Source organism: Bos javanicus, chromosome 3 (assembly GCF_032452875.1).
Source record: "Bos javanicus breed banteng chromosome 3, ARS-OSU_banteng_1.0, whole genome shotgun sequence".
Lineage (NCBI taxonomy): Eukaryota > Metazoa > Chordata > Mammalia > Artiodactyla > Bovidae > Bos > Bos javanicus.
This window is the reverse complement of record NC_083870.1, coordinates 23,340,411-23,352,661: the sequence shown is the minus strand read 5'-3', so window position 1 is coordinate 23,352,661 and position 12,251 is coordinate 23,340,411. Positions and strand designations below refer to the sequence as shown.

The following is a 12,251-nucleotide window of genomic DNA, read 5'->3' as shown; positions in this document are numbered from 1 at the left end:
TTTTATTATATCTTGTCATTTTGTGGGTCAGGAATTTGGACAGGTCTCAGCTGAGCAATTTGTCTGCATCATGTGATATTCACTGGGTCACTCAGTAGTATTAAGCTGAAGGCTGCTCTGGAATTCCCAAAGCAACTACACTCACATCTGGCACAGAATCCACATGAGACCTAGTGCCTGCATGCAGACTGATGGGTAATATTTCACAAGGGTCTCAGGGCCTGTCCTCAGTGTCTCTCCAGAAAAGTAATCACACTTCTTTCATGGCAACTCAGAATATCAAGGGCTTCCCAGGTGGCGCTAGTGCCAAGGCAGGAGATGTAAGAGAGCAAGATTTGATCCCTGGGTTGGGAAGACCACCTACAGAAGGAAATGGCACCCCACTCCAGTATTCTTGCCTGGAGAATCCATGGACCGAGGAACCTAGTGGTCCACAGGGTCAAAAAGAGTCCGATACAACTGAAGCGACTTAGCACGCAGGTAGAAGCTGATGCAACCTCAGAATTTATGACCTCACACCACATTCTATGGGTCAAGAAAGTCACTAAACCCAAATCTCCCAAAGGAATTAGTGAAGAATTTTCAACCATCTTTAATTGACCATATTCTTCCACCTTTTGACCATAAGCATTACTACACCCATTGCTCACTTCATCCCAAAGTCCTACAAGTTTCATAACTTCTCCTGTGGTGATTCGGAAGTCCAGAATCTCTCCATCTAAGTCAAGTTCAGGTGAAGAAGAGGCTTCTGGGTTACAGCTCCTTGAAGTCTGATTCCTCTTGATCTGAAGATTTCTTGGTGTCCTCTGGGCTTTTCATTCTGCTCTTTGAGTCATTCTTCCTTTTTCATAAGAAACAGTCCTTTTTTTGCAATTGAGTAACTTTTTTTTTCTAATTTTTTTAAAAACTTTTAATTTTGTATTGGAGTACAGTTGATTAACAATGTTGCATTAGTTTTAGGTGTTCCACAAGGTGATTCAGTTATATGTATTCCTGTATCTATTCATTTTCAAATTCTTTTCCCATTTTTATAAAAATGCTCCAGAAAGTAAGCATAGAGGGAACATGCTGCTGCTGCTGCTAAGTTGCTTCAGTCGTGTCCGATGCTGTGCGATCCCATAGATGGCAGCCTACCCGGCTCCTCTGTAGCTGGGATTCTCCAGGCAAGAATACTGGAGTGGGTTGCCATTTCCTTCTCCAATGCATGCATGCATGCTAAGTCACTTCAGTCGTGTCCAACTCTGTGCGACCCTATGGACAGCAGCCCTCCAGGCTCCTCTGTCCACAGGATTCTCCAGGCAAGAATACTGGAGTGGGTTGCCATTTCCTTCTCCCTACAGGGAACACACCTCAACATGATAAAGGCCATATATGACACACTTAGAGCTAACATCATACTCAGTGGTGAAAAGCTAAAAGCATTTCCTCTGAGATCAGGAACAAAACAAGGATGTCCACTCTGGCCCATTTTATGCAGTTGGGTAACTTAGCCTGCTTCCTCTCAGCAGCCAGTTGAAGGTCCAGAGGTATCTTTTCCTGCTATATTGTCTTAATCCCTTTCAGTACATGCTGATACAATTGGCTTAAAAACTTTGAGGTCATCTTTTCTACTAATTTAAAATCAACTATTCTAGACAAAAGACACACTGCTTTTTATTCTGAAACAGTCTTCTCTTCCTTGGGCTGCCTGAGAGGCTGCTATAGGATCAGTATCAGTATCAGTTCAGTCGCTCAGTCAGGTCTGACTCTTTGAGACCACATGGACTGCCGCACGGCAGGCTTTCCTGTCCATCACTAACTCCCGGAGCTTGCTCAAACTCATGTCCTCTGAGTCTGTGATGCCATCCAACCATCTCATCCTCTGTTGTCCCCTTCTCCTGCCTTCAATCTTTCTCAGCATCAGGGGTCTTTTCTAATGAGCCACTTCTTCATGTCAGGTGGCCAAAGAATTGGAGTTTCAGCTTCAGCATCAGTCCTGCCAATGAATATTCAGGAATGATTTCCTTTAGGATGACTGGTATGATCTCCTTGCAGTCCAGGGGACTCTCAAGAGTCCTCTCCAACACCACAGTTCAAAAGCATTAATTCTTCGGCACTCAGCTTTCTTTATGGTCCAACTCTCACATCCATACATGACTACTGGAAAAACCATAGCTTTGACTAGACAGACTTTTGTTGGCAGAGTAATGTCTCTACTTTTTAATATGCTATCTAGGTTTGTCATAGCTTTTCTTCCAAGAAACAAGCATCTTTTAATTTCATGGCTGCAGTCACCATCTGCAGTGATTTTGGAGCCTAAGAAAATAAAGTCTCTCACTGTTTTCATTATTTCCCCATCTATTTACCATGAAGTGATGGGACGGGATGCCATGATCTTCGTTTTTTGAATGTTGAGTTTTAAGCCAGCTTTTTCACTCTCCTCTTTCACTTTTATCAAGAGACTCTTTAGTTTCTTTTCACTTTCTGCCATAAGAGTGGTATCATCTGCATATCTGAGATTATTGATATTTCTCCCAGCAGTCTTGATTCCAGCTTGTGGTTCATCCAGCCTGGCATTTCACATGATGCATATAAGTTAAATAAGCAGGGTGACAATATATAGTCTTGACGTACTCCTTTCCCAATTTGGGACATGGTCCATTGTTCCATGTCTGGTTCTAACTGTTGCTTTTTGACCTGCATACAAATTTCTCAGGAGGCAAGAAAAGTGGTTTGGCATTTCCATCTCTTGAAGAATTTTCCAGTTTGTTGTGATCCACACAGTCAAAGGCTTTGGCATAGTCAATAAAGCAGAAGTAAATGTTTTTCTGGAATTCTCTTGCTTTTTCTGTGATCCAGCACATGTTGGCAATTTGATCTCTGGTTCCTCTGCCTTTTCTAAATCTAGCTTGAACATCTGGAGGTTCTCGGTTCACATACTGTTGAAATCTTGCTTGGAGAATTCTGAGCATTACTTTGCTAGCATGTGAGATGAATGCAATTGTGCAGTAGTTTGAACATTCTTTGGCATTGCCTTTCTTTGGAATTGGAGTGAAAACTGACCTTTTCCAGTCCTGTGGCCACTGCTGAGTTTTCCAGATCTGCTGGCATACTGAGTGTAGCACTTTAAAGCATCTACTTTTAGGATTTGAAATAGCTCAACTAGAATTCCCATCACCTCCACTAGCTTGGTTTGCAGTGATGCTTCCTAAGGCGCATTTGACTTCACATTCCAGGATGTCTGGCTCTAGGTGAGTGATCACACCATGGTGGTTACCTTGATCACTAAAATCTTTTTGTATAATTCTTCTGTGTATTCTTGCCACTCTTCTTAATATCTTCTGCTTCTATGGTTAGTTCCATACCATTTCTGTCCTTTATCAAGCCCATCTTTGCATGAAATGTTCCCTTGGTATCTCTAATTTTCTTGAAGAGATCTCTAGTCTTTCCCATTCTATTGTTTTCCTCTATTTCTTTGCACTGATCACTGAAAAAGGCTTTCTTATCTCTCCTTGCTATTCTTTGGAACCCTGCATTCAGATGGGTATATCTTTCCTTTCCTCCTTTGCCTTTCACTTCTCTTCTTTTCTCGGTTACTTGGAAGGCCCCCTCAGACAATCGTTTTGCCTTTTTGCATTTCTTTTTCTTGGGGATGGTCTTGATCACTGCCTCCTGTACAATATCACTATAGGATAATGTGCTATAGGATAATGGGCCCTAAACATTTTAGAAGCTCTTTTGTCTAGTGGAAAGACACATGCTTAAGCTTCATACAGGTCTTTTTGTTTGACTGAAATGGTGTATGAGGCACTATCTTAAATCTTCTTGAGGTCTTAACTATGTCGTGTGTCTAATACTTAAATCCTGGATTTGATTTTTTGTTTGTTCTTTTGCCCTGAAACTGCTTCCTGTTTTGAAAGCTTTTGCTGTCTGGAGAAAATGAAGAGGAGAGCAGTTTGACTTTTGACTAGCAAACCCTGACTATATTTCTTCTAAATTCTGCTTAAAAACTGAATGGTTCTTCTTTTTTTTTTAGCCCATCTTTTCTATTCGTATTTTATCATATGTGATTAAAAGCAACCAGTTAGTATGTTTTCAATTCTGCCTAAAAATTTCCTCTGCCAGATCTTCCCATTCATTAGGTAACATTTTCTGTTTTCCACATTCCCATGGGTAATGGTGTTGCTAAATTTCTGCCAGTACATAACATAGGTTATTTTTTTTTCAGTCTCCAATAGTATTTTCTTCACTGTCCTTCACAGACTCTTCAGCAGTCTCCTCAGTGTCCTTCCAGCTTCATTAATAGGTCTTTACAGCTTCTGTGGCATCCAAGTCCCAAATATACTGCCACTGGTTTTAAGTTTTTGTTACAGTTATACCTGGGAGAAGGAAATGGCACCCCACTCCAGTGTTCTTGCCTGGAGAATCCCAGGGACAGAGGAGCATGGTGGGCTGCCATCTGTGGGGTCACACAGAGTTGGACACGACTAAAGCGACTTAGCAGCAGCAGCAGCATAGCTATGCCCCACTTAAAGGTACCAAATATGGTACCACTATCTAATGCTACTTAGGAAACTATTCCAAAACCTATGGCTCAACAAAAAACACTTTATTATGTCTCAGGGTTTTGCGTGTGTGCATGTTGAGTCGCTTCAATTATGTCCAGCTCTGTGACTCTATGGACTGTAGCCTGCCAGGCTCCTCTGTCCATGAGATTCTCCAGGCAAGAATATTAGAGTGGGTTGCCTTTTCCTACTCCAGGGGATCTTCCTGACCCAGGGATCGAACCCTCTTTCCTATGTCTCTTGCACTGGCAGTTGAGTTCTTTACCACTAGTGCCACCAGGGAAGCCCCATCTCATGGTTTTAGGGATCATTAATTCTAGCATGACTCAGCAGGGTAAATCTATTCTGTATAACCACAGCTGGAGTTGCTTGATTATTCCAGCTGGTGGCTGAACTGATCTGGAAGGTCCCAGACTGCTTTGCTCACATGCCAGATACCTTGATGGTTCTAGATGGTAGGCTCAACTAGGCCCCTCTCTTTGTCTCTTCACATAGTCTTGGGCCTTCTCCACATGGTTTCTCTAGCATGGGAGTTTCTTATCTGGCAGCTCAGGGCTTCAAAAGTAAGTGCCTTCAAAGTCTAGTATGAAACTGCAAGGCTTTTTTTGAATTAGCCCCAGAAGGCCTAGAACATCTTTTATATTATATTCTATAGTCAGTTAGATCTAAGATTAAAAAAAAAAGGCAAGAAGAATTAGATTCCATCTCTCAATGGAAGAAGAAGGAAAGAATTTGTGGTGGTCTTTGCCACAGACACTCTATCCTTGCCTGCAGAATGATTGCTTTCTGAGAAGGACATTTTTTTTTAATTAATTTTATTGGAGTATAGTTGCTTTGGAGAAGGAAATGGCAACCCACTCCAGTATTCTTGCCTGGAGAATCCCGTGGACAGAGGAGCCTGGTGGGCTGCTGTCTATGGGGTCACACAGAGTTGGACACGACTGAAGCAACTTAGCAGCAGCAGCATAATTTCTTTATAACTATAGTTGTGTGAGTTTCTACTGTACAGCAAAATGAATCAGCCATATACATACATATATCCCTTCCCTTTTGGACATTTTAAATCCAAGGTTAGAGAGGTGGACATGGAGCTGTGAGGGACAAAGGAGACGTCTATTTATTAACTACATCAGCTGAGTCAACTGCAGTGGTCAGTGAAGTGACAGGTGTGGCAGACGTATCGTCCTCCTATCTAAGTCTCAGTGAATGTTAGGGGTCAAAATTAGGGAAACAGCGTACATGGTGAGAGGCTAAGCATGATGCTTTGGAGCTAAACTGGTTTCAAATCTTAGCTTTATATACTGAGACAATATTTACCTCCCTGTGTCCTATATTAATTACTTACAAAACAAATAACTAGAGCTTACCTCATTACATTATTGTGGGGATGAAAGGAGTCAGTACATATTATACCTTTAGAAGAGAATATGGCAAAAAACATATTAAACATGGTTATTTTATTGCCTTATAGTTCATGAAGCAATCCATCAAGGTGGGGAGAAGGAAGGGAAAGGAAATAAAAAAACTAAATAAATGGAAGGTAAACATACCATTGGAGTATTTGGAACTGATGATGAAGACAGGCTCAGTGGGTAAAGAATCCGCCTGCAGTGCAGAAACCACAGGAGACTTGGTTTTGATCCCTGGGTTTGGAAGATCCCCTGAAGTAGGAAATAGCAACCCAATCCAGTATTCCTGCCTGGAAAATTCCATGGACAGAGGAGCCTGGTAGGTTACGGTCCATGGGGTCGCAAAGAGTCAGACACAGCTGAGTACACACACGTGAAGACAGACACTTTCCTATTTTTTGTCCCTTATCATCAATTCAAGTATTTCCTGAAGCACCATCAGTTGACCAGTTCAGAAGCAGTGTACTCAGGAAAGAATAATGTAACTGGTTTAATTTATCAACATTATCTATCCAGATTGAGTTCTAATCTAGAAAAATGAGAGAGATATGCAGGGAGGAAGATATGTGACTTTCTACCATAATGATCCATGGAATCTATAGTCTTCTGCCTATCTTATAATGAATTAAAAAATAAAATGAAATTCTTAAAAAAAGCTGTCAGGATAGGCCATGTTATTCTGTAGTAATAAATAACCCCTAGAATGTCCTTAGAGATCTGGTGGTTAAGAATCTTCCTTGCAATACAGGGGATGCAGGTTCCATTCTTGGTCAGGGAACTAAAATTCCACATCCTGGGGAGCAACTAAGCCCGTGCTGCAACTGCTGAAGCCCATGAAGCCTAGGGAGCCCACGTGCTGCAACTAAGACCTGGGGCAACCAAATAAATAAATAATTGATTAAAAAAACAATCTCAAACTCTCAGTACCTTAATACAGCAAAAGTGTATCTCTTGCTCATTCCACGTGTTCAGTTTGGCCCAGCAGGAACACTGGACATTAGAGTCATTCAGAGACCCCAGCTGATAAAAGTTTCATCTTGATGAGCATTGTTCTCCAAAGATCAGTACAACAGTGGAAATTGACAGTAACTGGTAGATTGTATTCTTGTTTCAGAATACTCACCCCTTCTGTACTCTGTGGGCAGAGTGCAATTTCCTGCATCATGACTCTGGACTTGGCCATGTGACTTACCTTGGAGAATTAAATATGGCAGAAGGGACAATGTATTTGTTCTGAGCAGAGACTTTAAGAGACATCACAGTCTCTGCCAACTCTCTTAACCCTCCTGTATGCTACCATTAGAAGAATATTCCCCAGGTAGCCACTGCTTCTTCAGTAGGCATCCTGGAATGAGAGCTACATGGAGCAGAGTTGAATCCATGCCCAACCAGCCCATACCTGAACCACAGATCCTTGAGTGAAATTGGATGTTTGTTGTACAATGCTGAGATGTGGGAGCTCTTTGTTAAGCAGCACTGTTTCAGCACAAAGATGACTAATACAGTGATCAACACAGCAGGATTTCATGACTAGCTACTACAGATAATGGTTTGCAAGTAAACATATGAAATAGGAACTTGCTAGTATTCTAAGAAATATAAGGTAAAATGAGATGATATTAGTTATATACTATATAAATACAGATAGATATCTAAAAGGTCTTATAACTATTAAGTTATTACTTGAAAGTAAAAGTCGCTCTGTCAAGTCCAACTCTTTGTGACCCCATGGACTATACAGTGGACTATAATTCTCCAGGCCAGAATACTGGAGTGGGTAGTCTTTCCCTTCTCCAGGGGATCTTCCCAACCCAGGGATTGAACACAGGTCTCCTGCATTGCAGGTGGATTCTTTACCAGCTGAGCCACAAGGGAAGCCCAATAATACTGGAGTGGGTAGCCTATCCCTTCTCTAGCAGATCTTCCAGTCCCAGGAATTGAACCAGGATCTCCTGCAATGCAGGTGGATTCTTTACCGAGCTATCAGGGAAGCTCCTAGTTATTACTTATCTATTAGATAAGGAAAAAAATTAAAATGATAAATCCTAGTGCTCTTTAAACTGTGCAATATGATAAAATTAGAAGGTTCTTTTACTATACAATTTCTTTACCTTAAAAAGTTATACTAAGGAAGTAATTCAAAAGAATAAAATAATGAAGTAGGAAAAGTTCATTAAGGCATTGTTAATAAGAGTCTAATATTAGAAATAACATAACTATGCAGTAATAGAATATTATTAAGTAAACTATAATTATATTGATATTATATAATCATTAGAATAATAAATATGAATATTCTGTAACAATATGGACAAATATCTAATAAATGAGAAAAGGGGGGATATAGCTAAGCTGTACATAATTGTAACTATACAAATGGTTATGTAATATTGAGCATATGGATAATAATTATAGGAAATATGGAGAAATTTAAACAGTTGTGCTGGAGAAGTGGATATATGGTTGAATATTTTCTTTTAAAACTTACGACAATACTTATGGCTGATTCATGTTGTAGTATGACAGAAATCAATGCAACATTGTAAAGCAATTATCATTCAATTAAAATAAAAATAAATAAAGTGAGAGGAAAAAATAAAATAAAAAGTTAGTTCTTTTAACAGTAAATTTAATTAAAAAAAAGAAATTTCTTTTTTCAACAATATACTCTTGTAAGTGTAGGAGAGTCAACATTTGCATTAGATGACATATTTTTAAAAGATTGGAAGAAAGTTAAACAAACTTTAACATTGATTATCTCTTGGTATGATAGATGATTTAATTTCTATATACTTTACTGTATTTTTCAATTCTTTTACAATGAATGTTTTATGACCTTTGTAAAAGTTATTTTAAAAATGAGCATATATACCTATGACTGATTCATGTTGACATATGGCAGAAATCAACATAATATTGTAAAGCAATTATCCTCCAATTGTTTAGTCACTCAGTTGTGTCCGACTCTTTGTGATCCCATAGACTGTAACCCGCCAGGCTCCTCTGTCCATGGGGATTCTCCAGGCAAGAATATTGCCCTCCTCCAGAGGATCTTCCCAACCCAGGGATTGAACCCAGGTCTCCCCCATTGCAGGCAGATTCTTTACCACCTGAGCTTCTGGGGAAGCCCATCCTCTAATGAAAAATAAATAAATTAAAAAAAATAAAAATTTTAAAATGACTGAGCATATTTTCTAGCCTTGTGTCTGTGACACCCACAGTTTATCTAGCTAATGCTATAATTTCTTGAATATAGCACATGTCTGGCTGTAGACACAATTCCTCTCCAAACTCAGTAGCCCATAATTTGGTTTGAGACAAAACTAAATAAAGCACCAACTTCGGTATGGAAGATGGAACTCTAGCTCTCCCTGCCCACCTTTTTTTCTTTTTTTCTTCTTTGCCTTCAGAAGCATCAGGGGATTCTTTTTGAGAGAGGTGACCTGGTGAGCCTTGTCTCAGGTCAAACTGGACCTTAAAACATTTCCTGGAAACACTCTAAGCTCAGGAGCAGCATGGTCTTCAGTTCAGTTCAGTCACTCAGTCGTGTCTGACTCTTTGCGACCCCATGAATCGTAGCACGCCAGGCCTCCCTGTCCATCACCAACTCCCAGAGTTCACTCAAACTCACGTCCATCAAGTCGGTGATGCCATCCAGCCATCTCATCCTCTGTCGTCCCCTTCTCCTCCTGTCCCCAATCCCTCCCAGCATCAGAGTCTTTTCCAATGAGTCAACTCTTCGCATGAGGTGGCCAAAGTACTGGAGTTTCAGCTTTAGCATCATTCCTTCCAAAGAAATCCCAGCATGGTCTGAGGTACAAGCTATGTTGAGGTTGGTGGGCAGGTCTTTCAGATATTTCTTCTGAAATCTCAGATGTTACCCTGCCCTCCCAACCCTTAGTCTGTACTGATAATTAGGAGAATTAACTGATGAGGTGGGAGCAGGAATGATGGTTTGCCCCAAGAACACAGGCTCCCCAGAATCTCCCCAATACTCAGTCTCACCAATACTCATGCTTCCTAAGTTAAACTCTTAGGATACCTGAGAGGATTAATTTGTTCTAGAGAAGGTTTGTTGGTCTTTTCTTCAGTGAACATGTCTCAGGGGCCGCACCATATAGAAGACAGCCTGTATCAGAGCCTTACCAGAGACCTTGAGCCTCTTTGGTCTCAAATTTATCATCTGTGAAATGAATATAACTAAGTCAACCTTGCCACATGTGGGCACTATAAAGCTTTCTGCAAATTAAAAAAAGGTCAGTGGTAATGCTAATCACAGTGATTATGTCGCTTAATAAAAAGGTTTTATTTTAGAGCTAAAAAGGAGCTTCGGGGCTGTACGCACTTTAATTATAGTATGTCTGATATGTCGAAACTCTGTTACTTAAATAGATGATACAGGGTCTCAGGCATCGGGATCACCAAAGAGCCTTTTTCTATGATTTTAGAACAGTTAGAGGGAAGGTTTGGGTTCTGATGGCTACTGTCTTGGGCTTCCCTGGTGGCTCAGACAGCAAGGAATCCGTCTGCAATGCGCGATACCTGGGTTTGATCCCTGGCTTGGGAAGATCCCCTGGAGGAGGGCATGGCAACCCACTCCAGTATTCTTGCCTGGAGAATCCCGTTGACAGAGGAGCCCGGCAGGCTGCAGTCCATGGGGTCGCAAAAAGTCAGACACGTTTGAGTGACTAAGCACGCATGAACGGCCACTGTCTTGAAGCTTTTCCGGGAAGTTCAGGGACCCACTGCCCTCTTGAAGCTAACAAAGCCCAGTAGCCTTTGTGCTTGGGAAATTGAAACCCAGGGAGATAGAATACCATAATATCAAGATGTCTGAGATGGAGGCAGCTAATAAGGCTGTAAGGTTTTGTAAGAATGCCTCCTTTCCCAAGTAAAGTTCCTGGTCCCCACATTAATGGTGACACTGACATATGAGATCTCTGGGAAAATAGCATCATGTCTTATAACCCTGTAAGGGCTGCATTTGCTTTCAGATTGCACCTAAAACGTTCCTAGACTCCAGCTCTGGCTGGGGGGTTACCTGTGGGTGGGGTAATGCAGGCACCCAAGAGGACTTCCTCTCCAGATTTTCCCATCAGTTGGTTGTTTTTTTCCAGAGCCCCTCGGTGGTTCAGGGAAGGGACAGAGGGCTTGGTGCGGAGTCCTCTAAGCCCTCTGCTCTTCTGCCAGCATCATCCAGGCAGGGAAGACGGAAGGGTGTGTTCAGGCCGCGGCGTGTAACCTGGGGCCGACTGGGCCCCAGCACACTGGCTGCGGGGAGCCCCGCCTCCCCTCGCGGTTGACAGCTCAGCTGGTGTCGAGCAACTCGTGCCAGCCAGTGGTGTCTCAGCCTGGAGTGTGTGCGCGCACCGCCGCGCTGCCCCTGGCCCCAGCTCCCCAAACAGCTCTGGGCGCCACTCGGCTCCTGTCGGCTTCCTACTGAGAACAGTCCCTCCCTTGTGCCCTAGCACGGTTAGCTAGAGGTTTGGCCACGTCAAATCGGGTTTTCTGAAGAAGCACGGAGCAGAGCTCTCTCTTCGCCGACACAGAAAGAGGGAGCTGGGGAAGACAAGGTTCTTTGCGCTGGAGATTCGAGGGCCAGGCTTCTCATTTTCCCAGGCTGCTTCCACTCCCGGGTGAGGAGCGCCCCGCGAGTAAGGACAGCGCCTGGAAAATGGAGCAGGCGTGGACACGGTAGGTGAGCTGCGTCTTTCCCGCCGCTCTCTGGCTTTGGTGTCTTTGCACCCCCGCCCCCCCGCCCCCCACCCCGGCCCCATTACCCTTTTGGAGAGGTCGCCCCTCACCACTAGGGGCCTTTGAAGGCTTCTCTTTTCATCGCCTCCTCCTCCCTAATTCCCAGCCCACTTCTTCTAGTCTCCTGCACATCTGTCCATCTGTTCTCTGGTGTCTCGCTGCTTAAGGAATCTCCCTTCCACTTAGTTTCAATGTTAAAAATAACCAGTGAGGCTGCTGGAAGTTTTTGTGGAAGGGTTTCTCTGTCTTTTAATTGATCCACAGATCAGAGGGAATTCCCTCAGGTCTGTCTTTAGAGATACCTTTGATTTCAGATACCTTGAAAAATATCAGATTGCTTCTCAGCCTGCCACGTTTTCCTTCTCAACTTCACCCTCTACTAGTCTCACACCAGAGCTCATTTCCAGAGTCTCCAGTTGAAGCTGACTCTGTGGGAGAAAAGGAGGAGACCAGGGTGCCGGTTATTGCTTAGGCTTTGTCGAGGTCAGGGTGACAGTTGCTTTTAGGTCAGAAATTGGAGATACACTGTGGAATTGTGTTTCCC

At 42.5% G+C, this 12,251-nt stretch overlaps 1 protein-coding gene across 13 annotated transcripts in view; it reads left to right on the top strand.

Annotated features, from left to right (window-relative positions):
• The window catches only part of PDE4DIP (phosphodiesterase 4D interacting protein), a 238,169-nt gene that overhangs the window by 22,902 nt on the left and 203,016 nt on the right, over positions 1–12,251 (top strand). Inside the window, exon 1 of one of the 13 annotated variants that reach the window (XM_061409270.1) lies at positions 11,325–11,647. The exons of the other annotated variants lie outside the window; for them this stretch is intronic. Within the exon in view, the coding sequence (XP_061265254.1) occupies positions 11,628–11,647 (20 nt within the window). The 5' untranslated portion in view covers positions 11,325–11,627. Of the gene's footprint in view, positions 1–11,324; positions 11,648–12,251 lie in introns of those variants that run through there. 13 annotated transcript variants of the gene reach the window in all.